Source organism: Erinaceus europaeus, chromosome 3, assembly GCF_950295315.1.
Source record: "Erinaceus europaeus chromosome 3, mEriEur2.1, whole genome shotgun sequence".
In the NCBI taxonomy this organism is placed as follows: Eukaryota; Metazoa; Chordata; class Mammalia; order Eulipotyphla; family Erinaceidae; genus Erinaceus; species Erinaceus europaeus.
In genome coordinates this window covers 16,661,905-16,686,676 of record NC_080164.1, presented here as the reverse complement: position 1 = coordinate 16,686,676, position 24,772 = coordinate 16,661,905, and the positions used below count along the sequence as shown (strand labels likewise).

Genomic DNA, 24,772 nt, shown 5'->3' with positions numbered 1-24,772 from the left:
CAGGTCCCTGGGCAGTGACAGTGACACGTGAGATGTCACCACCTGCCACCCTTCTACTCAGCTCCATGCACTTAACACCATGGTCCCTGACCCTGGTATCTATCTATCTATCTATCTATCTATCTATCTATCTATCTATCTATCTATCTGTCCAACTCCCCCTCCCTCTCTCTCCCTCTCTCTCTCTCCCCACCGGGCTGTGGCTAGATCTCAGGAGCTGTATGACTCCACTGATCCCAGCACCCATCTTTTCTCTCTTTTCTGATAGAGACAAAAAGAAATAAGGTGAAAGAGGAGGCAGAGGGACAGGGACACTTGCAAAACTGCCTCACCACTCAAGAAGCATCCCCCCTTCGGGTGAGGACAGGGGCTCGAACCTGGGTCCTTGCACATGGTAATGTGTGTGCTCTACAGGGTGTGCCTTTTTCTTAAATACAATTATATGTGGGAAAGAGAGGAGATGGGGAGAGAGAGGGGCCAGAGTACTACTTAGCTCTTAGCTCTACTGTCAGGTGGTGCTGGAGGTTGAATCCGCAGCTTCAAGGGTCGAGGGTCTCAGGCATACACGCTGGTGCTCTAATGGGCTGAGCTGTCTCCAGCCCCTCGGGTCCTGCCCCTCCCTCAGTACACCAGGCTGGTGTCTTGGCTCAGCTCTCTTCTCAGTCCATTCACTAACATGCACCGGACTGGCTCCCCACACACCTGTCCCCTTGCTAGTCCCTTCTGTCTCCAGTCTGTCCCCGGGTGGTGACATCCAAAAATGTCCTCTGCCCTCTGCCCACTTTATACTCTGAGGGAACCAGTTCCAGTGTGGTTCCTGACAGCCCCTTCTGCCCCGTGGCATTGGCCATGTCCTCCCTTGGGCAGCGTGACACACTGCCCACTGTCCTTACCACAAGGGCCTCTCTCCAGTGAAGTGAGGAGCTGACAGGTGAGAGCATCACGGGGGCCCGCTGGGGGCTCCAGTTCCCCTTCTCCTTCCCAAGCTCCCGCTCAGACCCCCACCCCGCCCAGTTCTCAGACCAGCCCACCCACCTGGTCTTCTTCAAGCCCATGACGAAGGCCTCCAGAATCTTGAGGACATCATTGGGGTGGATGAGCCAGGGAGACTCAAGGACCTCCATCTCCCCAGCCACTGCTGCTTCCTCCTCCCCTTTCCCCTCCTCTTCCTTCTCTTCCATCTCTTCCTCCTCTTCTTCCTCCTCTTCCTCCTCCTCCTCCTCCTTCAAGCTTTCCAGCTGCTCCTCAGCATTCAGCTCCAAGGACTCCACTGGTAACAGCTGTTTTATCTGGTCCTACAGGAGCAACAGAGGAGGGGAACTGGAGATAGGGGCACCCTGGCTGGGAGGACAGGACCCCGCCACACCTGAGCGAGCGCGCACGGGAAGCGGAAGAAGTCAGTGGGAAGGTAAGAAAATACAGGAGGCCACATTGCAGATGCTGCTAGGATTCATTCCATCCTGACCGCCCTGGGTAGACACCCTCACCAATGCGTCCTGGAACCTCACCTCTCCAGAGCCCTAGCCCACTAGGGAGACAGAAACAGGCTGGGGGTCTGGATCCACCTGCCAACATCCATGTCCAGCAGAGAAGCCAGAGCTGAGCAGTACTCTGGGGAAGAATAAAAGGAAAGAAAGGAAGGAAAGGAGAGAGGGAAGGAGGGATGGAGGGAAAGAGGAAAACTGAACTCTACAAAAGTAAAGTACTTTGACAAAAAAAAAAGGAAATATATGTGATAAGAGCACACCCTCTCCTCTCCATGTGCACACCGCTGAAGCGAACTATCCCCGTACATGTCATGAGAGCACACCCTCTCCTCTCCATGTGCACACCGCTGAAGCGAACTATCCCCGTACATGTCATAAGAGCACACCCTCTCCTCTCCATGTGCACACCGCTGAAGCAAACTATCCCCGTACATGTCATAAGAGCACACCCTCTCCTCTCCATGTGCACACCGCTGAAGCGAACTATCCCCGTACATGTCATAAGAGCACACCCTCTCCTCTCCATGTGCACACCGCTGAAGCGAACTATCCCCGTACATGTCATAAGAGCACACCCTCTCCTCTCCATGTGCACACCGCTGAAGCGAACTATCCCCGTATTCTAGTTCTGCAGAAACTAGAGGTGCTGTTTGCTTTTCTCAACAGTGAGCCTCAGCCCTCTCTTCCTGCGAGTACACAGACCATTCTTGTTGGCAGCTGCACCGTGCTCCTTCCGTAGGCGTTTAGTCAGTTCTCTTCTAATGACGGGAATTTCACTTCCTTCCTGTCATCTACCGTTTCAAACAACATGCATGTTACTTCAAATGTTTTGGGCTCCTTCTAGAGACGAAAGCACTAGGGGAGGAACTGCAGTGTCCATTTGGGGACTGACAGGGCTAAGTGGCCCTCCAAAGAGCCTGCAACAGACCTTTTCTTTTCTTTTCTTTTCTTTTCTTTTCTTTTCTTTTCTTTTCAGACAAGCACCATAGCACCACTGCCCCACAGCCTCTGCAACACCCTAGCACCTCCCAGGTAGTATAGTGGGGCTCTAACCTGGGTCACTGGAATGGCAAAGCATGTACCCCCCCCAAGTGAGCTACCACTCTGTCACCTCACCAGCCCAGCTTTTATTTATTTATTTATTTACTTATTTAATCAGAGATGGAATGAGACCAAAGCAGACCCTGAAGCTCTACTTGCCCGTGTGGTTCTGGGCTCAAGCTGAGGGTCGCCTCACTATCTGGCTATACCCATCAGCACCCTGTGACTCCAAAGCTGCAGACTGACAACAACCTGTCAGGTGAAAATGGAATGTGGGTGGTCTTAACGTGTACTCCTCTAATTCAGAGAAAACCTGGTTACCTTTAGATGCGGCTCTGTCTGTGTGTGTGTCTGTCTGTGTGTCTGTGTGTCTGTCTGTGTGTCTGTCTGTGTGTCTGTGTGTGTAGCCAGTGACTCTTGCATGCTTGATTTCACTGCTCCTTGCCCACATTTTCTTTTCTTAAGATCAAGACAGAGACGGTTCTCCTGGCGCTATGGTACGCCCAGGTGGTGGCAGGGCATGAGCCCAGAAGCAGATGCATGTGAAGGCATGCGCTCTACCTGGCAAACTATCTCCCCCTCCCTCTCTCTCTGTGTCTCAAAGCCCATCTCCACGGCCTCTTCAAGGAGCTGTTTGTTCACACCCCTTGTCAGTTCCTCTCCGTTGGCCTTTTTCTTAGTGGTTTTTTTATATTCTTTTTTTAATATTTTTATTTATTCCCTTTTGTTGTCCTTATTGTTTTATTGTTGTAGTTATTATTGTTGTTGTTACTGATGTCATCATCATTATTGGATAGGACAGAGAGAGATGGAGAGAGGAGGGGAAGACAGAGAGGAGAGAGAAAGACAGACACCTGCAGACCTGCTTCACCGCCTGTGAAGCGACTCCCCTGCAGGTGGGGAGCCGGGGCTTGAACTGGGATTCTTACACCAGTCCTTGCACTTTGCGCCACGTGCACTTAACCCGCTGCGCTACAGCCCGACTCCCTCTTCTTACTGATTTAAGGGAGCTCTTTACAATGTTAAGGGAAAGAACCCTGAACAGTGATGAATCTGAACAGTGAAACATATTTTCACCAGATTGTCACCCATATTTGGACTTTGTTTATAATGATTTCTGCCTTAAAAAATCTTTTTTCATGTCACCAATCTGTGTCAACAGGTTTTCAGAGAGGGGAAAGACAAGAAAGGGAGCAGAGAAATCCTAGCACTGAAGCTCCTTCCAGAGCTCAAACCTGGCTCTCATGCATGGTGAAGTAGGCACCTCCCCAGGTGACTGACCCTTGTTTTATAGAATTTTCATTAAAGGTTATTTTACACAAAGTGCAAGGACCGGCCTAAGGATCCCAGTTTGAGCCCCGGGCTCCACACCTGCAGGGGAGTCGCTTCACAATCGGTGAAGCAGGTCTGCAGGTATCTATGTTTCTCTCCCCCTCCTCTCTCCATTTCTCTCTGTCCTATCTAACAACAACGACATCAATAATAGCAATAATAACTACAACAATAAAAAACAAGGGCAACAAAAGGGAAAATAAATAAATAAATATAAAAAATATTTTTTAAAAAAGGTTGTTTTATTAAGTAATGAGAGAGAGAGAGAGAAGCACCAGAGTACCACTTGAATAAATGTGATGCTGGGAATTGAACTCAGGACCTCATGCTTACAAGTCCAATGCTTAATCCCTATGCCACCTCCCAGACTGCCATCCAGAATGCTTTAATGCAACTATATATATCATCTTTTTATCATTTTGGTATTTATTTATTTCTTTCATAGAGACAGAAATCAAGAGAAAATGGGAAAACAGGGAGAAAGGGAGACATCTGCAGCCCTGCTTCATCACTTGCAAAACATCCTCCCTGCAGGTGGGGGCTGGGGGCTTGAACCCCAGTCCTTCCATATGGTTACTCAACCAGGTGCACCACTGCCTGGCCCCATAGCTCCTCTTTTTTTAATGTTTATTTATTTTCCCTTTTGTTGCCCTTGGTTTTTTTTTTTTTTTTTTGTATTTTTTTCTGTTGTAGTTATTATTGTTATTGTTGATGTTGTCGTTGTTAGATAGGAAAGAAAGAGATGGAGAGAGGAGGGGAAGACAGAGAGGGAGAGAAAGACAGACACCTGCAGACCTGCTTCACCACCTGTAAAGTGACTCCCCTGCAGGTGAGGAGCTGGGGGCTCGAACTGGGATCCTTCCGCCAGTCCTTGAATTTTATGCCACGTGTGCTTAACCCGCTGCACTACCACCTGACTGCCTTGCTCCTCTTTTTATGGTATCTGGATCATGACCACCCAGTCAGAAATTTTTGAAATCATATCCAAATGCCTGGGGCTCAGATTACTAAGGACACTTTTTTCAACTGAAGTGCTCAATTTTTTTAAATTAAAACTTCATAGTATTTTTAACCTTAAGAATCACAGGACCGGCGTAAGGATCCCAGTTCAAGCTCCTGGCTCCCCACCTGCAGGGGAGTCGCTTCACAAGTGGTGAAGCAGGTCTGCAGGTGTCTTTCTCCCCCCCTCTGTCTTCCCTTCCTCTCTCCACTTCTCTCTGTCCTATCTACCAACAATGACATCAATAACAACAACAATAATAACTACAACAATAAAAAAAAAAAAAAAGAATACTTGATCACATCAAGAGAGTTCTCACAGACAGGAGCTGTTCTGCAGGAAAATGTACCAGGCTGAACTATTCAGAACGTGCTGGGCCCGGTCCCATAGTAGCCCTGGTTTGGGGAAGCAGCTCAGAAACAGATGCCTGGGGCCTCAAAGAGAGAACTGCAAACTCTTCCCCACTCCCAGCCAATCTTCCATTTGCAGACAGAAAAAAGGAACAGAAACGGGGTGGGGGGGTCAGATTGACAAGCTCCCCAGCCCGGACATAAAACCTCCCCAAGTTCCATTCCAAGGCAGCCATGATAGGGAGGGGAGGGGAGGGGAGGGGAAGAGAGGAGGGGGTGTCCCTTGATCTCACCTGGCTGGAGGGTAGCTGGTAAACCCGGTATCTGAGGAAAAAGTTCACCAGTTTATACAGGTCATCTTCACTTTCAATTCCAAGGGCCTGAGGAGGAGAGAGAGGACTTTCCAGGCACATCCACAGGCCCATTGGTGTGAGGGCTCACGCCCCCCCCCCCCCAGAGTGTCTGTCCCCTCTGTGTCCCCAGGCTGCCACAGCCGAGAGAGAGGCCAGTCCATACCGGAAGGCTCGGTGACTAGACACAAGCTAGAAAAGGGATGGCACTGGCATCAGGGGTGGCCCCGCTAGCCCAGGTGACCCTGGGATGCCAGCAGAGGTGAGCATGAACCCACTTTAGGGGTACAGGGAGAACACACAGCCTGAGACAGAGAAGCTGGTGGGAAGCACTGGGCCAGGAGTTGTCTACATGAGTCTGAGGCAGTGTGCTGCATGGAGAGTGAGGGGAGGGAAGGATGTGGGGGGAAGCCCTCTGCGCCCCGTTCAGCCCTCAGACTCACAGAGAAGACAGAGTCCAGCCGCAGCAGGTAGCACTCGCTCTTCTCCAGTGGCATCAAGAGGCTCAGCAACTTGCTCTCGATCAGGAAACCCTGAGGAAGAGCCGGGCGAAGCTCTTCAGAGGCCTAGGGCCTGCACTGCCCCATGGATGACTGGCCAGAGCTAAGACCTGGGGTCCCCCTCACCCCTGGGCACAAAGCCGTTCCTCCACCTCAGAAAGCTGCTGGCTCACAGGCCACAGGCCAAACACCTTCCAAAACAGCTTCCAAACCTGCCCAGTGTCACTTCACTCAGGTGCTGGGCCTCAAGGGAGAGGGACACAGGGCAGTGAAGCCAGGGCTGGGGGGGGGGGGGGCAGCAAGACTGCAGCCTGGCAAACCCCTGCCCACTCCTCCCCAGAGGACATGTCCATGCACCAGTGGCCAGCCTTTGGCCCAGTGGGAAATATCCCTAACTGTCTCTCAGGAACTGCAGACCACCAAGACCCTTCTGCCCATCTGAGGACAGTGCAGCCTGAACACCCAGCAGGTCTGTCAGGCCCCATGGTGAGCTGCACCAGCCCCACAGATGCCTTGACCAAAGGTCGACGCCCTTGGCTCAAAGTAGAGTGGGATGCATGAGACCTGTCACCGCTGAGCACCCAGACAAAGGCGGCGGTCACGGGGTCGACTCTCTCCTCACAGAAGAGGCTCTGGGGCTCTTTTCCCAACTTCAATATCTTACTTATTCATTCATTTTCTGAGAGAGGCAGAAAGTGAAAGGAAACCACAGCCCCAAAGCTTCATTCAGTGCAGTGGGGGTCAGGCTCGAACCTGCATCATGCACATGCCAAAGCAGCTCATGCTGTCAGAGTGAGCTGTGTTACCGCCCCTCAGAGCCCCTTGATGAAGGAAACGTTGGTTTCTGGGGTTGTTGTTGTCATGGGGTACAGTTCTACATCTCCCCAAGATGCCAGTAAGAAGCCTTCGGGGAGTTGAGCAGTAGTGCAGCGGGTTAAGCGCACGTGACCCAAAGCACAGGGACCAGTGTAAGGATCCCGGTTCCAGCCGCCCGCTCCCCACCTGCAGGGGAGTCACTTCACAGGCGGTGAAGCAGGTCTGCAGGTGTCTATCTTTCTCTCCCCCTCTGTGTCTTCCCCTCCTCTCTCCATTTCTCTGTCCTATCCAGAAACAACAACAATAATAACTACAACAATAAAACAAGGGCAACAAAAGGGAATAAATAAATAAATATTAAAAAGAAGAAGACGCAGCCTTCATCTAACTGAAGCCCAGTATGTGACCTCCCTGTGACTGATCCTATCTTCAGGGTTGCCCCCAGATTTGCCCCTGTGCCCCCAGCCACCCACCCACAGCCCCCTACCCTTACCGACTCATCACACAGAAGCATCAGGATCCTCTTGGTGGTCTTTGGGGAAATATGCAACGGTAACTCCAGGTAAGACTCTGATTCTGAGGTGCCCTCCTCTGCATTGTCGTCTTCTGCAAATGGGTCCCAGAGAGGGGAGGAGGAAGGGCACAAGAGGAGGAGGAGACAAGGGGCCGCTCAGTGGTGCACCTGGTAGAGTTCACACATTACAATGTGCAAGGACCTGGGTTCAAATCCCTGGTCTCCAACCTCTGTGGAGAGCAGTCTGGAAAACTCTCCTAAGGCAAGAAATGGACCTACCTTATGGCCCTGCAATTCCTCTCCTGGTGATATATCCTAAGGAACCAAACACAACCATCCAAAAAGATCTGTGTACACATATGTTCTTGGCAGCACAATTTGTAATAGCCAAAATCTGGAAGCAACCCAGGTGTCCAACAACAGATGAGTGGCTGAGCAAGTTGTGGTCTATATACAGAATGGAATACTACTCAGCTATAAAAAATGGTGACTTCACTGTTTTCAGCCCATCTTGGATGGAGCTTGAAGAAATCATGTTAAGTGAAATAAGTCAGAAACAGAAGAATGAATATGGCATGATCTCACTCTCTGGCAGAAGTTGAAAAACAAGATGGGGGGGGGGAGAGATAGCATAATGTTTATGCAAACAGACTCATGCCTGAGGCTCTGAAGTCCCAGGTTCAATCCACCACACCACCATAAGCCAGAGCTGAGCAGTGCTCTGGTATTTCTCTCTCTCTCAAAAATAAAATAAATAAAATATTAAAAAAGGAAAGAAAAAGAAAAACAAGATCAGAAGAGAAAACAAACCCCTGGTCCCCACCTTCAGGGGGGAAGCTTCATGAGAGGTAGAGGTCTTTCTCCCCTTTTCTATCTATTCTCTCTCAATTTCTTTCTGTCCTATCAAATAAATGAGAGAAAAAATGAGTGGGGTGGAAAACCACAGAAGCTGTAGACTCGTGTACAGGCACAGAGGCCCAATAAAAAACCTGTTGGCAATAAAAAATTTAAAAATGTATAATGATCATTTTCTTGCCTCCTACATTTTTGAGAGACAGCCAAAAGGCTACTCTTTGAGAGACTGGACCTCCTGCCTGTGGCAGAGGAGAGAGAGTATCACCTCATGATTCTTATTCAAGAGATCAATACAGCATTCTGCAATTTTAAGACCTGGAGCAGATTAACAGTTAGCTGAAGGGTGAGGACAGTGGCCGCCACCAGCAGGAATATTACCAGCATGAAGGAGAAGCAGGTAGCAAGAACTAAACATTTTCTTTTTTTTTTTTCCTGGGTTTTTCCAGGGTTATTTCTAGGACTCAGTGCCAGCACTATAAATCCTCTGCTCCCTGCAGCCATTTTTCCTCTTTTTGTTTTATTTTATTTTATTATTCAGCAGGACAGAGAGAAATTGAGAGGGGAATGGGAGAGAAAGAGGGGGAGAGATAGACACACTAGACACCTGCAGACTTGCTTCACTGCTCTTGAGGCGTCCCTGCCGCAGGTGGGGAGCTGGGGCTCGAATCCTACCATTGCGCATGGTACTATGTGCGTTTAACTGGATGCTTCACTGCCAGACCTCCCCAAATATCTTCTTAAGTATCCATTCCTCCTCTGCAGGTGGGAATAAAAATCAGTCAACTATCAAGCTTTGTCAACTATTCAAAAAGAAAAATGAGATGATATAGATCAAAAGATCTGGAGAGGTACAGGGTATAAAGATCAGTAATGGGGTCAGCAAGGAGCTGGAGCAGTGTCTGGAGCACTGGACTTCCAGGCAGGACGACCCAACTTCCATCCTGGGCATCACATGTGCCAGAGTGATGATGCTCTGGTTCTCTCTTTTCCCTCACTTATCAAATAAATCACTTTTTTAAAATTTGCAGAGGCAGGGTGAAACGAAAAACTCCCTAGGCTCCTGGTGGACGCCCACTTACTTCTCCACTCCAGCATTCCAGTGGCGGGCTCTAAGTGGCGGGCTCTGATGGTAGCCAGCCTGCTCTCACCTTTATTGTCAGCACCTTGATGGACATTGTTTCTAACCAATCAGCTTGGGCCTCGCCCAGTTTGAAACTGATAAAAGCTGCAGACAAGGATGTGCAGGTTTGGCAGAAACCCGCCTCTAACCCATTAAACGGAACTCCCTGCCCTCCATGTGGCCTCAGGTCTCGTTGTTTGGTTACATTTGAGCTATACTAAGAAATTTTTTATTGCAAGAGGAGATGGCATAAAGGTTATGTAAGAAGACTTTTATGCCTGAGGCTCTGAAGTCCCCTTGTATGTGTGAGGTCCTGGGTTCAACCCTAGGCACAAGTATGATAAATCAGCGTTCTGATGTCTCTCTTTTCTCCTTCTCCCTCTCCCTCCCCCTCCCTCTCCCTCTCTCTCTCTCTCTCTTTCCCTCTCCCCATCCCTTGTTCCATTAAAGTAAACATATATTACAAATTTTAATATATATTACATTTGAATATATTGTGAATATATATTTATGTCTTCCCACTACTTTGAGCTGATCTTTAGGCTGCTCTGTAGAAAAAAAAATATGCTTTAATTTCTCAAAATTCAGGTTGTTATAAATATATATACTTATTTGTTCATAAGGCAGTATAGGTGCACAACAGTACATCTGAAAAAAAGCCAATCAACCCTGAATTTGATCAGGCATCCTGATCTCCCTAGCAGCTTGTAATAGCGGTGAGCAGGCAAAGCTATAAATGGGTGGAGACTTAAAAGTCAAGTCACAGGGTAGGTCCACTTCCAGCCTTCTGAGGGTTCTCCAGACTGCTCTCCACAGGGTTGGACCAATTTACAGCCCCACCAGCAGTGCAGGAGGGTCCCTTTACTCCCTCCAACCTCTCTAGCATTTGTTATTACTGTCCTTTCTGATGTACAACATCCGCACAGGAGTAAATGTCATATTATTTATCTGCATTTCTCTTATAGTCAGTGGCTTGGAGCATTTTTTCATGTCTGTTGGCCCTTTGGATATTCTCTCTGGTGAATATTCTGTTCATATCCTCTCCTGACTTGTGCAGCACAACTTGTAATAATAGCCCAAACTTGGAAACAAACCCAGGTGTCCAACAACAGACGAGTGGCTAAGAAAGCGGTGGTATAGATACATAATGGAATACTACTCAGCTCTTAAGAATGATGATTTCGCCTTCTTTATCTCATCTTAGATGGAGCTTGAAGTGAGATAAGCCAGAAAGAGAAGGGTGAATAAGGGAGCTCTCACTCATGGGCAGAACTTGAGACACCAGAACAGAAAGGGAAAACACCCAGTAAAACTTGGACTGGGACTTTCAGGAAGGAGGTAGAAAGGGGGTTTGGTGGGGTGGGGAGGGCTTTGGAGTCCTGGTGGAAAAGGACCTGGGATCAAGGTGAGAGTGTTTCGCAGACATCATGAGGAGATGAGAAATTGTACCCTTGTGTCCACAACTGTACTGTAAACCAATAACCTCCCAATAAAAAATAATAATAATAAAATAAAGCCACATCGGCCAGTCGAGCTCTGCAGCGCCCCTCGTGGTGAGGCCGCCCCTCCAGACTGCCACAGCCATCTGAGATGTCCTCCTGCCCAGCCTGTGACCCAGCTCCATTACCCAGTTGCAGAAGCACTTCTTCCATGATCTGCGTGGCCGACTTCTGCTTCTGCTGCGAGACAGGCCCCACGTTGTAGAGGAACCAGTAGTCGGGGGGGTTCCAGGAGAGTCCCAGATGGTGGGTGTGGATGATCTTGTTTACATCAAAGGCTCTGTTGATCAGCTCCTTGGCCTCCTCCTCATTCATCAGCCAGATCTCTCGGAACTTCCTGTCATCGGTGTAAGCGAAGTGCCTGGGGAGTAACAGCCAGTGACAGCCTGGCCCAGGGCAGAAAGGGGTCCGAGCTGTGCCCAGCCCTGGGCCAAGCCCTGTTCCTGGGAGGCTGCCTCACCCATGACAGACTAGAGCCTCCCCAGCAAGTGTCAAGAAAAAGCAGGTGACACGCAGGGATAGCAGCACAGAGGAAGCATCCGTGCTCCGGCCCAGCTCCCAAGTCAGCAGGTGCTGATGTCAAAATCTGCCCCCTTGGTCTGCCCCAGGACCCACACGCTGAGACCCGGGGCCCCTGGCCTGCCTCATGGCCTTCTGCAGCTCCTTGAACTGTTTCACCAGGCGCTTGTAGTCTGAGGTGAGTGACTGGTTCTCCTCCTGGAACTGCTTCATCTGTCGGGTGTATCTGCCCCTCAGGTTGTTCAGCAGGTCGTGGAGGCTAGGGGATGGGGGGGAGAATTAATCCGCTGCTGATGACAGAGCACCTGGTGTGTGACCCAGGTTCAAGCCTGGCCCTCACTGTATTGATGGAAACCTCAGTGCTGTGGTCTCTGTCTCTTTCTCTGCCTCTGTCTTGTATCTTGATTTCTTTTAAATTATCTTTATTTGATAGATAGAGGGGTATTGAGAGGGGAGGGGAGATAGAGAGGGGGAAAGAGAGACACCTGCAGCACTGCTTTCTCCTGCGGATGAGGACTAGGGGCTGGACACAGGTTCAAGTCTGGCTCCTACAACATTAAAGCAAGCTTTCCCAATCAGCGTTGTGTGCAGGGCGTCTCCCCGTTAACATACCCTTCAGTATTCTCTCCTTGTCTCAGTCAACCTCACCAGACCAGCGCCTTTACTCAGTACCACTTGCCTTTATAACTACCAAAGGGGGACTGGGGCTTCTCTACACACCCAGCGTCTGCAGGGATGCATAAATAATCACAGACTGTTTGGGATTGGGGGGTGAGGGGGTAGGGAATTCTCAAATAAGATGTCTTTTTATACTTTGATTCTCTGAGCCTGGCAAAACAATCTGAAATTTAGGAGAAAAACTTTGTTTTTTAATTTTTTGCCACCAGGGTTATCTACCACTCCTGGTGGTCATATATGCTTCTCTTTTTTCCTTCTTTTTCTTCCTTTTTTTTTTTTTTTTTTGGATAGAGACAGAGATAAATAAAGAGGGGAGAGGGAGAGATAAAGAGACACCTGCGGGAGTCAGGTGGTAGCGCAGTGGGTTAAGCGCACATGAAGCAAAGCGCAAGGACAGACAGAAGGATCCTGGTTCGAGCCCCCAGCTCCCCACCTTCAGGGGAATTGCTTCACAGGTGGTGAAACAGGTTTGCAGGTGCCTATCTTTCTCTCCCCTGTCTTCCCCTCCTCTCTCCATTTCTCTCTAACAACGACGACATCAATAACAACAGTAATAACTACAACATGAATTAAAAAAAACAAGGGCAACAAAAGGAAAAATAAGTAAATATTTTTTTAAAAAGACGGGAGTCAGGCGGTAGTGCAGCAGTTAAGCGCACATGGTGCAAAGTGCAAGGACCAGCATAAGGATCCCAGTTGCAGACCCCGGCTCCCCACCTGCAGGGGAGTCACTTCACAGGCAGTGAAGCAGGTCTGCAGGTGTCCATCTTTCTCTACCCCTCTCTGTCTTCCCCTCCTCTCTCCATTTCTCTCTGTCCTATCCAACAACGACGACATCAATAACAACAACAATAAAAATAAGGGCAACAAAAGGGAATAAATAAGTAAATAAAAATTTTTTTAAAAGAAAAAAAACCCTTCTCCATCACTCATGAAGTTTCCCACCTACAGGGGAGTAAACTGGGAGGCTTGAAGCTGGGTGTTTGCCCATATGGCAATGTGTACACTCTACTGGGTGCACCACCACCTAGTCCCAGGAGACAATTTTTTAATTGTGGAAATTAATAGTTTACAGTCAACTGTAAGTACAGTTGGTACATGTGTAAAATTTGTCAGTTTTCTGCAAAATACTCTAACCCCCAGCCTAGGTCCTCCTCCACCATCCTGCACCAGGACCTGAAAGCCTCCTCCCCACCCCTCAACCCCCCACCCCCGTCCTTTACTTTGGTGCAATACACCAAACCCAGTCCAGGTGCTGCTTTGTTTCCCCTTCTGTCTATGAGTGGGATCATCCCATACTCATCCTTCCTTTTCTGCCTTATCTCACTTAACATGATTCCTTCAAGCTCCATCCAAGATGAGGTGAAGAAGGTGAATCCACCAATTTTAATAGCTGAGTAGTAGTCATGTATATAGACTGCAGCTTTCTCAGCCACTCATCTGTTGTTGAACACCTGGGTTGCTTCCGGGTTTTGGCTACTACAAATTGTGCTGCTATAGACAATTCTTAAAGGAAGAAAGGAATTGAGAGCAGGGAAAGGGGAGGAGGGAGGGAAAGCAAATGATGGTGAGAGGTTCTGAGTAGCATATCTTGCAATAAGCCATAGTCAGGCTGAGGCAATAACACAATGGTTACATGAAAGACTTTCATGCCTGAGGCTTCAGGATTCCAGGTTTAGTCCCCAGAATCACCATGAGCCAGAGCTGAGCAGTAAAAATGGGGCAGGGGGAGACAGTGTTGGGATCAAGCACAGGGAAGAATGAATGTTTTTGAACATACTAATTTCATTTAAAGAGCAAAAAGAAGGCCAGGCTGTAGCTCACCTGGTAGAGCTCCCCCTTACTGAGCTCAAGGCCCTATGTCCAAGTCCCCATACCTCACAGGAACACATGGGTGGTGGGGTGGTGCTAAAGTGTCTCTCCCTCTCTCCCCCTTCTCCCCTTCCCCTATAACAAAGAATGAAAATGGTCAGAGAGAGAGACAGCTCAGGGGAACCAGACAGTAGCACACTGGTTAAGTGCACACATTATAATGTGCAAGGGCCCGGGTTCAAGCCCCTGGTCCCCCACCTGCAGGGGGAAAGCTTCACTAGTGGTGAATCAGGGCTGCAGGTGTCTCTCTGTCTCTCTCTATCTCCCCCTCCCTTCTCATTTCTCTCTGTCTCTATCCAATAATAAATAAATAAAAACCTAAAGAGAGAGAGAGAGAGCTCAGTCTATTAGAGGACATAATTTTTCTGCCTGAGGCAATAAACTCAATCCCCAGCACCTGATATGCCAGAGCTGAGCCATGCTCTGGTCTCTCTCAGAATAAATCAGTCCACAAAATAAATACTATATAGTATTTAAGGACTGAAAAATCAGTGGCAAGGGGAACAGTGTGCAATTATACCCATTATTGATTTTGAAAGTCAATATTAAGCACCTCATAAAATTAAAAATAATAAATTAATAGATAAATAAGTAAATTAAAAGTATGTCTTGGAAGGTGGGGGTATTGCACAAGCAAAAGGTCCTGGGTTCATTCCTCAGAGACAAAAATTATGTATTTATTTGCCTCCAGGGTTATCGCTGGGGCTCGGTGCCGGCACTGTAAGTCCACTGCTCCTGGAGGCCATTTTCCCATTGTTGTTGCTGCTGTTACTGTTATTGTTGTTGCTGCTGTTACTGTTATTGTTGTTGCTGCTGCTGTTGTTACTGGATAGGACAGAGAGAAACTGAGAAAGGAGGGGGAGATCGTGATGAAGAGAGAAAGACAGACACCTGCAGGACATGCTCCACCACTTGTGAAGCGACCCCCTTACAGGTGAGGAACTGGGGGCTCGAACCAGGATCCTTACTCAGGTTCTGTGCTTCACACGATGCACGCTTAACCCAGTAAACTACCTCACAGGCCCCTGCTAAAAATTAATTTTAGTTAAAAAAAAGTAATATCCACCTTGCAGCCCAAGAGACGGCACAGTGGAGAAAGCCTCTGACCAGTGAGCATGAGGTCCTGAGTTCAATCCCAGGCATCATGTATGTCAGAATGATACTCAGGTTCTTTCTCTCTCATTTACATCAGTTAATTAATAATAAACTTTCAGCAACTTCTTGCCATAGATCCGGGGGTATTTCCAACATTTCCCACTCCCACAGCAGAGAGGAGCTGACCCACCTCTGTTCAGCACACCAGGGGCCCTGGGTAGCTGTCCACTCACCGATTGAGCTTCCGCTTCTGCTGGGACTTAATCACTGTGCTTTCTTCGTCTCGCTTCTTCAGCACCTGGTAGTTGTACTCGAGCTTCTCCTGGTTGAGCTGGTAGGTGGCTTTCATCTGCTGCAGCTGCTGCTCTAGAATCTGAGGTTTGGGTGGGAGACACAGCACAGGAGTTCTGCAAAAACGCCCTCACCTCTCACGCCTGAGGCTCCAAGGTCCCAGGTTCAGTCCCCCGCACCACCATAAGCCAGAGCTGAAGTGCCAGGTAGTGACAGGCTACCATGTGCAGGGGTCAGGGTTCAAGCCCCTGGTCCCCTCCAGCAGGGGAAAAATAGACAAGTGAAGCAGTGCTACAGGCGTCTCTCTGCCTCTTTCCCCATCAGCTCTCAATATCTCTCTATCCTAGCAAACATAAGAAATAAAAAATAGGGGGAGTCGGGCGGTAGCACAGCGGGGTAAGCGCACGTGGCGCAAGCGCAAGGACCGGCATAAGGATCCTGGTTCGAGCCCCTGGCTCCCCACCTAAAGGGGAGTCGCTTCACAGGCAGTGAAGCGGGTCTGCAGGTGTCTGTCTTTCCCTCCCCCTCTGTCTACCCCTCTTCTCTCCATTTCTCTCTGTCCTATCCAACAACGATGACAACATCAATAATAACTACAACAATAAAACAACAAGGACAACAAAAGGGGTTAAATAAATAAATATAAAAAAAGAAAAAAGAAATAAAAACTAGGGTGTGAGGGCGATCTGGCTGCGGCATGTGTCACCCCAGTGATCGCCAGGGTTGATTCGGCTGCTCTGGCTGGCTAGGCGGGTGTCCCCTTCCTCCCTCACCGCTCCATGTGCGTCCCTCCCGAAACTGCATGCTTGGTGTTCAGGCCTTCCCTGAACAGAGACGGACCCCCTTCGGTCAAGGGTATACAAGTAGCCACGCTCCCCTGCTAGAACCTCCAAACAAGCTCTCAAGAAATATAAAATAGGGGGTCGGGCGGTAGCACATCGGGTTAAGCACACATGGTGTGAAGTGCAAAGACCAGTGTAAAGGCCCGGTTCAAGCTGCCCGCTCCCCACCCACAGGGGAGTTGCTTCATAGGTGGGAAGCAGGCCTGCAGGTGTCTGTCTTTCTCTCCCCCTCTCTGTCTTCCCCTCCTCTCTCTATTTCTCTCTGTCCTATCCAACAACAATGACAACAATAATAACTACAACAACAATAAAACAAGGGCAACAAAAGGGGGGGAGCAAAAAAAAAAAAGAAATGTAAAATAAAATTTAAAAAAAAACTAAAAAAAGCTAAAGGGAGTCGGGCGGTAGAGCAGTGGGTTAAGCGCAGGTGGCACAAAGCACAAGGACCCGGCATAAAGATCCCAGTTTGAGTCCCCAGCTCCCCACCTGTAGGGGAGTCGCTTCACAGGCGGTGAAGCAGGTCTGCAGGTGTCTATCTTTCTCTCCCCTTCTCTGTCTTCCCCTCCTCTCTCCATTTCTCTCTGTCCTATCCAACAACAACAAAAGAGCTAAAAACAACTATATATATATATAAAAGCCAGAGCTGAAAAGTGCCCTTGTCTATCTCTGTATCTTTGTCTCTCTCATTCAAGTAAAATATATATTGCTCAACAAAACAATGGTGTACGTTGGCTTTGGGGGCCAGGGCACCTACAGCCCTGCGCTTGCCTGGACTCAGACCAGGAGAGCCAGCTGCCAGGTGCTTGCAGCTGAGTTTTAGCCGCTCTGCCCCTAGAGACAAGCGCAAGGCTGGCGGGGAAATGGGCTGCTTCCATTGCCACCACACCCCACCCCTGGAGCGCAGAAGGGAGCACTGCTGGAGCTTCAGAAATGCTGCCAGCATCCTGCGCCACCCCCCACCCCCACCCCCAAACACCATGGCAGCAAATGCTGCCACAGATGCTTGTGGCCGGCTGGGACCCTTGGCAGCCAGTGCAGGTGTCCACAGGCTCCTGTTCAAGGCCAGGACCTCTCCCTCTCCCCCTCTCCCTCTCCCTCCCTCTCCCCTCCCTCTCCCCTCCCCCTCCCCCTCCTCTCCCTCTCTCCTCCTCTCCCTCTCCCTCCCTCTCCCTCCCTCTCCCCTTCTCCCTATCCCTCTCCCTCTCCCTCCTTCTCCCTCTCCCTCCCTCCTCCTCTCCCTCTCCCTCCCTCTCCCTCCCTCTCCCCTTCTCCCTATCCCTCTCCCTCTCCCTCTCCTTCTCCCTCTCCCTCTCCCTCTTCCTCCTTCTCCCTCTCCCTCTTCTCTCTGGCTCTTACTGAAAAAGACCTGGACGCAGTGAAGTTGCCTCTGTGAGGCCCCACTTCCACAAAAGAAATAACAACAAAAACCACACAGAAAGTACAGTAAAGGAGAAAGACAATGAGGAGACGCAGGAGAAGGGGAGGACAGACTGATGATCCCTGATTACACACAGGCCTGCTTCCTCCCTGTGCCTCCACAGGGTTGCTTCACATGCCAGCTGCCAGGCCTAGGGGGGGCTCAGCAGTAAAGCACACAACTTGCCTGTGTAGGCCCTGGGTTCAATGCCAGCACCACGTGAGAACAAGGGAAACAAACCAAAAAATAGAATATCGCAGATAGCAGAACTTTATATGCCCTAGTTTCTCTCTGCTTCAGACATACAAGTAAATATTTTATTTATTTATTGGATAGAGACAAAAGAGAAACCAAGAGGGAGTTGGGCGGTAGCAGCAGGTTAAGCACACGTGGCACCAAGCACAAGGACTGATGTAAGGATCTCAGTTCAAGCCCCCGGCTCCCCACCTGCAGGGGAGTCATTTCACAGTCGGTGAAGCAGGTCTGCAGGTGTCTATCTTTCTCTCCCCCTCTCTGTCTTCCCCTCCTCTCTCCATTTCTCTCTGTCCTATCCAACTACGACGACATCAATATCAACAACAGTAATAACTACAATAATAAAAAAAAACAAAAGCAACAAAAGGGAATAAATTAAAAAGAGAGAGAGAGAGAGAAACCAAGAGGGAAGGGGGAGATAGATAGAGAGAGACCTGCAGCACTGCTTCACCACCTGTGAAACTTCCCCCTTTCAGGTGAGGACTGGAGGCTTGAACCCACATCTTTGCGCATGGTAACGTGTGCACTCGACTGGCTGCGCCACCGCCTGGCCCTCAAATACACAGAGGAAATAGAGGAAAAATTGAAATGAAAAATAACCACAGTTACAATTGTTTTGTCTCCCTTAATATTATAGCCTAAGAATTTCCTATGTTAGTAAGGCTTATTAACAAGATTTTGATGATGCAGAATACTTTGTGTATTGTCATAGTTTATCATCTATGAAATATTTACAAGACCACACATAGCACATATACAGATGTCACAAGGGTGGATCCTTGAGGACCATGGAGAAGACTCCCCCTCCCAGAGTGCCTCTGTTCTCCTCTCCCCTACATTCTTGCCACTTAACAAGAAGCTCCTGTTCTCAACAACCGCACTTCCCACACATCTTAGGCCTGAGAACAGTTTTGAAAGCATGGGAGTTATCAGTGCAAGCGTTATCTGCAGTCCTCGTGTGTTGCACAACTGCTGTGTAAATATGTATCATATCACTTGTAGGTGAATCTGAGACAGACTTATAGAAAAGAGAGCAGGATTTGTCTCCAGGGACTACCAGGGGTTAGAGCTGGGGAGAGGAGGAGGTTTGGTTCTTCAAAGAGGACAAAGTTCTCAATTCTGAAAGATGAATACATTTTGAAATCTGTACAACACAGAACCTCCAGTTAGCAATGCTACATTGCAGACTTTGCTAAGAGGACTGCTCTTATACCAAGTACGCTGACCACAAAGGGGAAAAGACAACGTGGTACAGCTCGACTGTGTCCCTGTGTGAAGCCACTGGCAGGCCACACTGCCATAGAAATCATCACAGAGCCAAGAGAGCTTCAGAAAGCTTACCACTAGCCATTTTCACTTTGAGGGTCACGGACACAGTGCACATGGTAGCACCAATTCCTCACAGACTCTGCTGCTCTTCCTCAGTGACTCTCATGACGTGAATATGAGAAAGGCCCAGAAACCATCTCAAGAGAATTATAATCTAACCGAGTTTTTCTTTTTCTTTTTTTATGTTAATTTGTTATACAAAGTTACACGAGATAAAATTCCGCCAAAGGGTCTGTGAAGAGTTTCATCTCTTTTTCTGTTGATAGAGACTGAACTGAATAGAGCACCCTGGAAAGTTAAGTTGCAATTACATGGGGCCAGGTGGTGGCACACCCAGTTGAGCATGTTATAATGTGCAAGGATCTAGGTTCAAGCCCCCAGTCCCCAGCTATAGGGGGAAAGCTTTGAAAGTGGTAAAGTAGTGTTGCACGTATCTTTCTTTCTTTTTTTCTCCCTCTCTTGCCCTTCCCTCTCTGTCTCTATCCAATAATTTTTTAAATGTGCTACATCCAAATGTGATTAGGTTTTTTTTTTTTTTTTCTTATCTAAGCTGAAAAACAGACGTTTAGGTTTGGAAAGAACTTCACAAGAACTCTTCAAAATGGATGCTCTATTTTCTTTTTCTCTTTTAATTTCTTTATTGGGGAATTAATGTTTTACATTCAACAGTAAATACAATAGTTTGTCCATGCATAACATTCCCCAGTTTTCCATATAACAATAAAACCCCCACTAAGTGCTCTGTCATCCTTTGATGCTCTATTTTCTTATTTTTTCTTGTTTACCTGCAGTGCTGGGGATCAGGCCCCGGGCCTCACATATGCCAGGCCTATACTCCTGGGCCCAGGAGGTTCTTCCTAGGAGTGAGCTGGAATCTACCTTACTGTGTGGTGTTTGGAATCAGTGGCTGTTTGGAATAAAAAAGACAAATCTTCTGGAAGGGTAGAGGTCCTGACAGAAGTGGGTTGGGTCCTGGGTTGACCATTTGCTAGTTAAGCTGCTCATCAGAGTTTTAGTGTGTGACACAGAAAGTGCCGCTGGGACTTCTCTGTTCCCGTGCCTGTGTGAGGACCCAGGACCATAAGCACTAGGTGCATGGAGGAGGTAGAGCGGGGGACTCCCAGCTGTGGCCCTCGGGACACCTCGGGACACACACGCTCAGAGACTCCTCACTGTCACGGTTTCCAGAGCCTGCATCGTCCTGCTGGCCCACACCAGTAGTTTAGTGAGGAGAGCATTTATAACCGTCTCATCCAGGACTGTCAAGTTAGACCATTTCAAAGAAAGCAGGGGGTGGGGGGGAGTGGCTGTGCACGCCGGGATTCCTGAGGTCCTGTGTTACATCCCCAGCACTGTCTGTGGCAAAGCAGTGCCCTGGTCTCTCTCTCTCTCATAGTATTTTTTAAAAAGTGTTTTAAAAATTAATTTAAAAAATATATAGGGAGCTAGCTGGTGGTATATCTGCTTGAGCATACATCACCATGAACAAGGAGCCCAGTTCAAGTCCCCAGTCCCTACCTGCAGGGAAGAAGTTTCATAAGTGGTGAAACAGAGCTACAGGTGTCTCTCCCTTTCTCCCTATCTCTGTCTCCCTCTTAATTTTTCTGTCTCTATCCATATATACACACATATACACATACACATATACATATACATTTTTTTTCCTTACCAGAGCAATGCTTAGCTCTGGCTTATGGTGATACTGGGAACTGGACCTGGGAATTCAGAGCCTCAGACACGAAAGTCATTTGCATAACCATTATGCTGTTTCCCCAGCTCTGAAAAATCAATATCAGATAAAACAGACTTTCAGACAAAGAAGGTGGAAAGAGACAGACATGGATACTACATATTGGTCAGAGGATCAGTCCAACAGGAAGACATAACCATTGTCAATATATGTGCTCCCAACATGCAGGCAGCCAAACATAAATACAAATATACTACATACTGACCTCAGGGGAGACATTGACAACAACATAGTATTACTGGGAGACCTCAACACAGCACTCACAGCAAGAGACAGATCATCAGGGCAAAAAATCAACAAGGAAATAGAGGCCTTAAATGAAGTCATAGATGAGATGAACTTAGCAGATATATTTAGAACCTTCCATCCCTGAGAAAAATAATATATATTATTTTCAAGTAGACATAGAACATGTCCCATGTGTTGGACATGTGTTGGGACACACAAAAAAAAACCTTAATAAGGGAGTCAGGCAGTGACGCAGCAGGTTAAGCGCACATGGCACGAAGCACAAGGACCAGCTTAAGGATCCCAGTTCGAGCCCCCAGCTCCCCACCTGCAGGGGAGTCACTTCACAGGCGGTGAAGTGGGTCTTCAGGTGTTTTTCTCTCCCCCTCTCTGTCTTCCCTTCCTCTCTCCATTTATCTCTGTCCTATTTAACAACAACAACATCAATAACTGACAAAAATAACTACAACAATAATTTTTTTTTAAAAAAAGGGCAACAAGAGAGAAAATAAATATTCAAAAAAAATTTTACAAACAGGGTGGCAAAAAGACAGTTTTAGAAATAAAAGTAATAATAATAATAATAATAGTTAATCCATATCTGTGACCTTGGGAGAACCACTGCAGTTTCCAGTGGAGGGAATGGGGACACAGAACTCTGGTGGTGGGAATTGTGTGGAATTGTACCCCTATTATCTTGTAATTTTGTAAATCAATATTAAGTCACTAGAGAGAGAGAGAGAAGAAAAGAAAAAAGTATCTTTTCTGACCATGAGGTGGTGAGGTTAGACACAGCCACAAAAAAAAAAATAAAAATAAAAATAAACAAAGAAATCCACCCAAACAATATACTTATGAGGAACAAAAGAGAAACTTAAAGATTACTTGGAACACAGTGAAAATAAAGAAACCAACTACCAGATTCTGTGGGATATGGCAAAAGTTGTCCTAAGAGGGAAGTTTATAGCAGTTTATTAGTAAGTTTATAGCAGTATATAAGTAAGTTTATAGCAGTTTATAGCAGTATATTAGTAAGCAGATCTCAGGTAATTAATAACCTAACATCATAACTGAGTCAATTAGAAAGAGAGTAACAGAGACCAAAAGTCAGCAGGAGGAAGGAAATAGTCAAAATCAGAGCAGAGCTCAAGGAAGACGGGTCTTGAAATGAGGGCGGCCTACAGTGTTCCCACCTGTGACCATGGACTGTGAGCTCAGACTGACAGGGATGCAGAGGTCACACAGGCTACTGTGCTTAATATTAATAGACATGGGCCCTAGGTCAGATAGATGGGGCTTACAGTTAACAGTATTTATACGTTTTTTCTATATTGGGGAGCTACTCTCTGCCCTGATCCAGCTTTATAGTCCTATTCCCACTCTCACATTATCTTCCCAGGAAATACATTGAGTTCAGGCAAAAATTATTTAAGTCATGGGCCCCTTGGAATAGACCTAAAATAGACTTCCTAGCCTCTTACAACATGAAGACCTCAAATCTCATCTACTATATTCCTACCTTTAGGCTCCAGATTATTAAACAATATGTTTTGCTTTATATGTCTGAATGCTTTTCAGCCACCAAGTTGCAGAAACTAACATGATGCTAATCTGACTTCCCTGTGCAGACAACCTCATCAAAGTGTCCTGGAACCTCACCTCCCCAGAGCCCTGCCCCATTGGGGAAAAATAAAAATAGGCTGGGGGTATCGATCAATCTGTCAATGTTCAGTGGAGAAGCAATTACAGAAGTCAAACCTCCCACCTGTTTCTCAACCCAAAAAGATCTTTGGTCCAGGGGGCGGGGGTGGTACACCTGGATGAGTGCACACATTAGAGTGCACAAGGACCCAGGTTCAAGCCCCCAGTCCCCACCTGCAGGAGGAAAGCTTCACAAGTGGTGAAGCAGTGCTGCAGGTGTCCCTCTGTCTCTGTCTCTCTCTCTCCCCCCTCCTCTCTCAATTTCTGGCTGTCTCTATCCAATAAATCAATAAAGATAATTTTTTTAGAATTTATTTATTAATGAGAAAGATAGGAGGAGAGAGAGAAAAAAAACAGACATCACTCTGGTACATGTGCTGCTGGGGATCGAACTCAGGACCTCATGCTTGAGAGTCCAATGCTTTATCCTCTGCGTGACCTCCCAGACCACAAAGATAATTTTTTTTAATTCTTTAAAAAAAAAAAACCTTTGAGGGGCCAGGTGGTGGCACACCTGGTTGAGTGCACATGTTACAGTGCCCAAGGAGCTGTGTTCGAGCCCCGGTCCCCACCTGCAAGGGGGAAGCTTTGCAAGTGGTGAAGCAGGGCTGCAGGTGTCTCTCTGTCTCTCTTCCTCTGTATCACTCCCTTCCCTGTCAATTTCTGGCTGTCTCTATCCCATAAATTAATTTTTTAAAATGATCTTTGGTCCATACTCCCAGAGGGAAAAAGAATAGGGAAGCTTCCAATGGAATAGATGGGATATGGCACTCTGGTGGTGGGAATTATATGGAATTGTGCCCTTCTTATCCCACAATCCTGGTGATCATTATTAAATCACTAATAAAATAAAATTTTAAAAAATCAGAGCAGAAATTAATGGAATAGAATACAGAAAGATGATTCAAAAGATTAATGAAAACAAGAGCTGGTTCTTTGAAAGGATAAATAAAATAGATAAGCCATTGACTAGACTGACAAAAAGAAAAAAAAAGAGGAAGGTATGATAAAAAATAATCAGGAATAAGAAAGACAAAATTACAGATGAAGACAGGGCAATACAAAGAATCATATGTGAATATTATGAACATCCCTATGGAAATAAATCAACAACCTAGAAGAGATGGATTTATTTCTATAATCCCACCACCCACCAAGCCGAAGCCAAGAAAATGGCAGCCTGGAAACGCCACTTACTAGTACAGAAATTGAATCAGGGGCCAGGTGGTGGCACACCTGGTTGAGCACACATATTACAATGTGCAAGGATCTAGGTTCAAGCCTTTGCTCCACACCTGCAGGGGGAAGCAGGGCTGTAGGTGTCTCTCTGTCTCTTTCCCTCTCTATCTCCCCATCTCTCTCAGTTTCTCTCTGTCTCTATCCAATAATAAAGGAAAGAAAAGAAAAGAAATTGAAACAGTCATCAAAAATCTTCCCAAAGGGCACAGGCGGGAGCGCAGCGGGTTAAGCGCAGGTAGGGCAAAGCGTAAGGACCAGCATAAGGATCCCTGTTCGAGCCCCCGGCTCCCCACCTACAGGGGAGTCGCTTCACAGGCAGTGAAGCAGGTCTGCAGGTGTCTATCTTTCTCTCCCCCTCTCTGTCTTCCCGTCCTCTCTCCATTTCTCTCTGTCCTATCCAACAACAATGACAGCAATAACAACAACGATAAACAATAAGGGCAACAAAAGGGGGAAAATAACCTCCAGGAGCAGTGGATTCTAGTGCAGGAACCGAGCCCCAGCAATAACCCTGGAGACAAAAAAAAAAAAAAAAAAAATCCTCCCAAGAATAAAAACTCAACTTTAAGGACAGAAGCAAGCAGACAACCTCCCAGTGCAGTGCACACTGAGTGCACTAAGCTAGCACAGCTGTGCAGCCGCAAAGCATGAACCTGGGTGCGTGGACCCAGGCAGGTGCACTCCCTCCCCCC

General features: G+C 47.5%; 1 protein-coding gene across 1 annotated transcript in view; it reads right to left on the bottom strand.

Moving 5' to 3' along the window:
* DRC1 (dynein regulatory complex subunit 1) overlaps nucleotides 1–24,772 on the bottom strand; it is a 50,611-nt gene that overhangs the window by 1,372 nt on the left and 24,467 nt on the right. The window contains exons 8-14 of the mRNA XM_060186701.1: nucleotides 15,262–15,401; nucleotides 11,508–11,642; nucleotides 10,993–11,225; nucleotides 7,370–7,482; nucleotides 6,004–6,093; nucleotides 5,504–5,590; nucleotides 1,036–1,295 (exon numbers count right to left, since the gene is read on the bottom strand). Of these exons, the coding sequence (XP_060042684.1) occupies nucleotides 1,036–1,295; nucleotides 5,504–5,590; nucleotides 6,004–6,093; nucleotides 7,370–7,482; nucleotides 10,993–11,225; nucleotides 11,508–11,642; nucleotides 15,262–15,401 (1,058 nt within the window). The remainder of the gene's footprint in view (nucleotides 1–1,035; nucleotides 1,296–5,503; nucleotides 5,591–6,003; nucleotides 6,094–7,369; nucleotides 7,483–10,992; nucleotides 11,226–11,507; nucleotides 11,643–15,261; nucleotides 15,402–24,772) is intronic.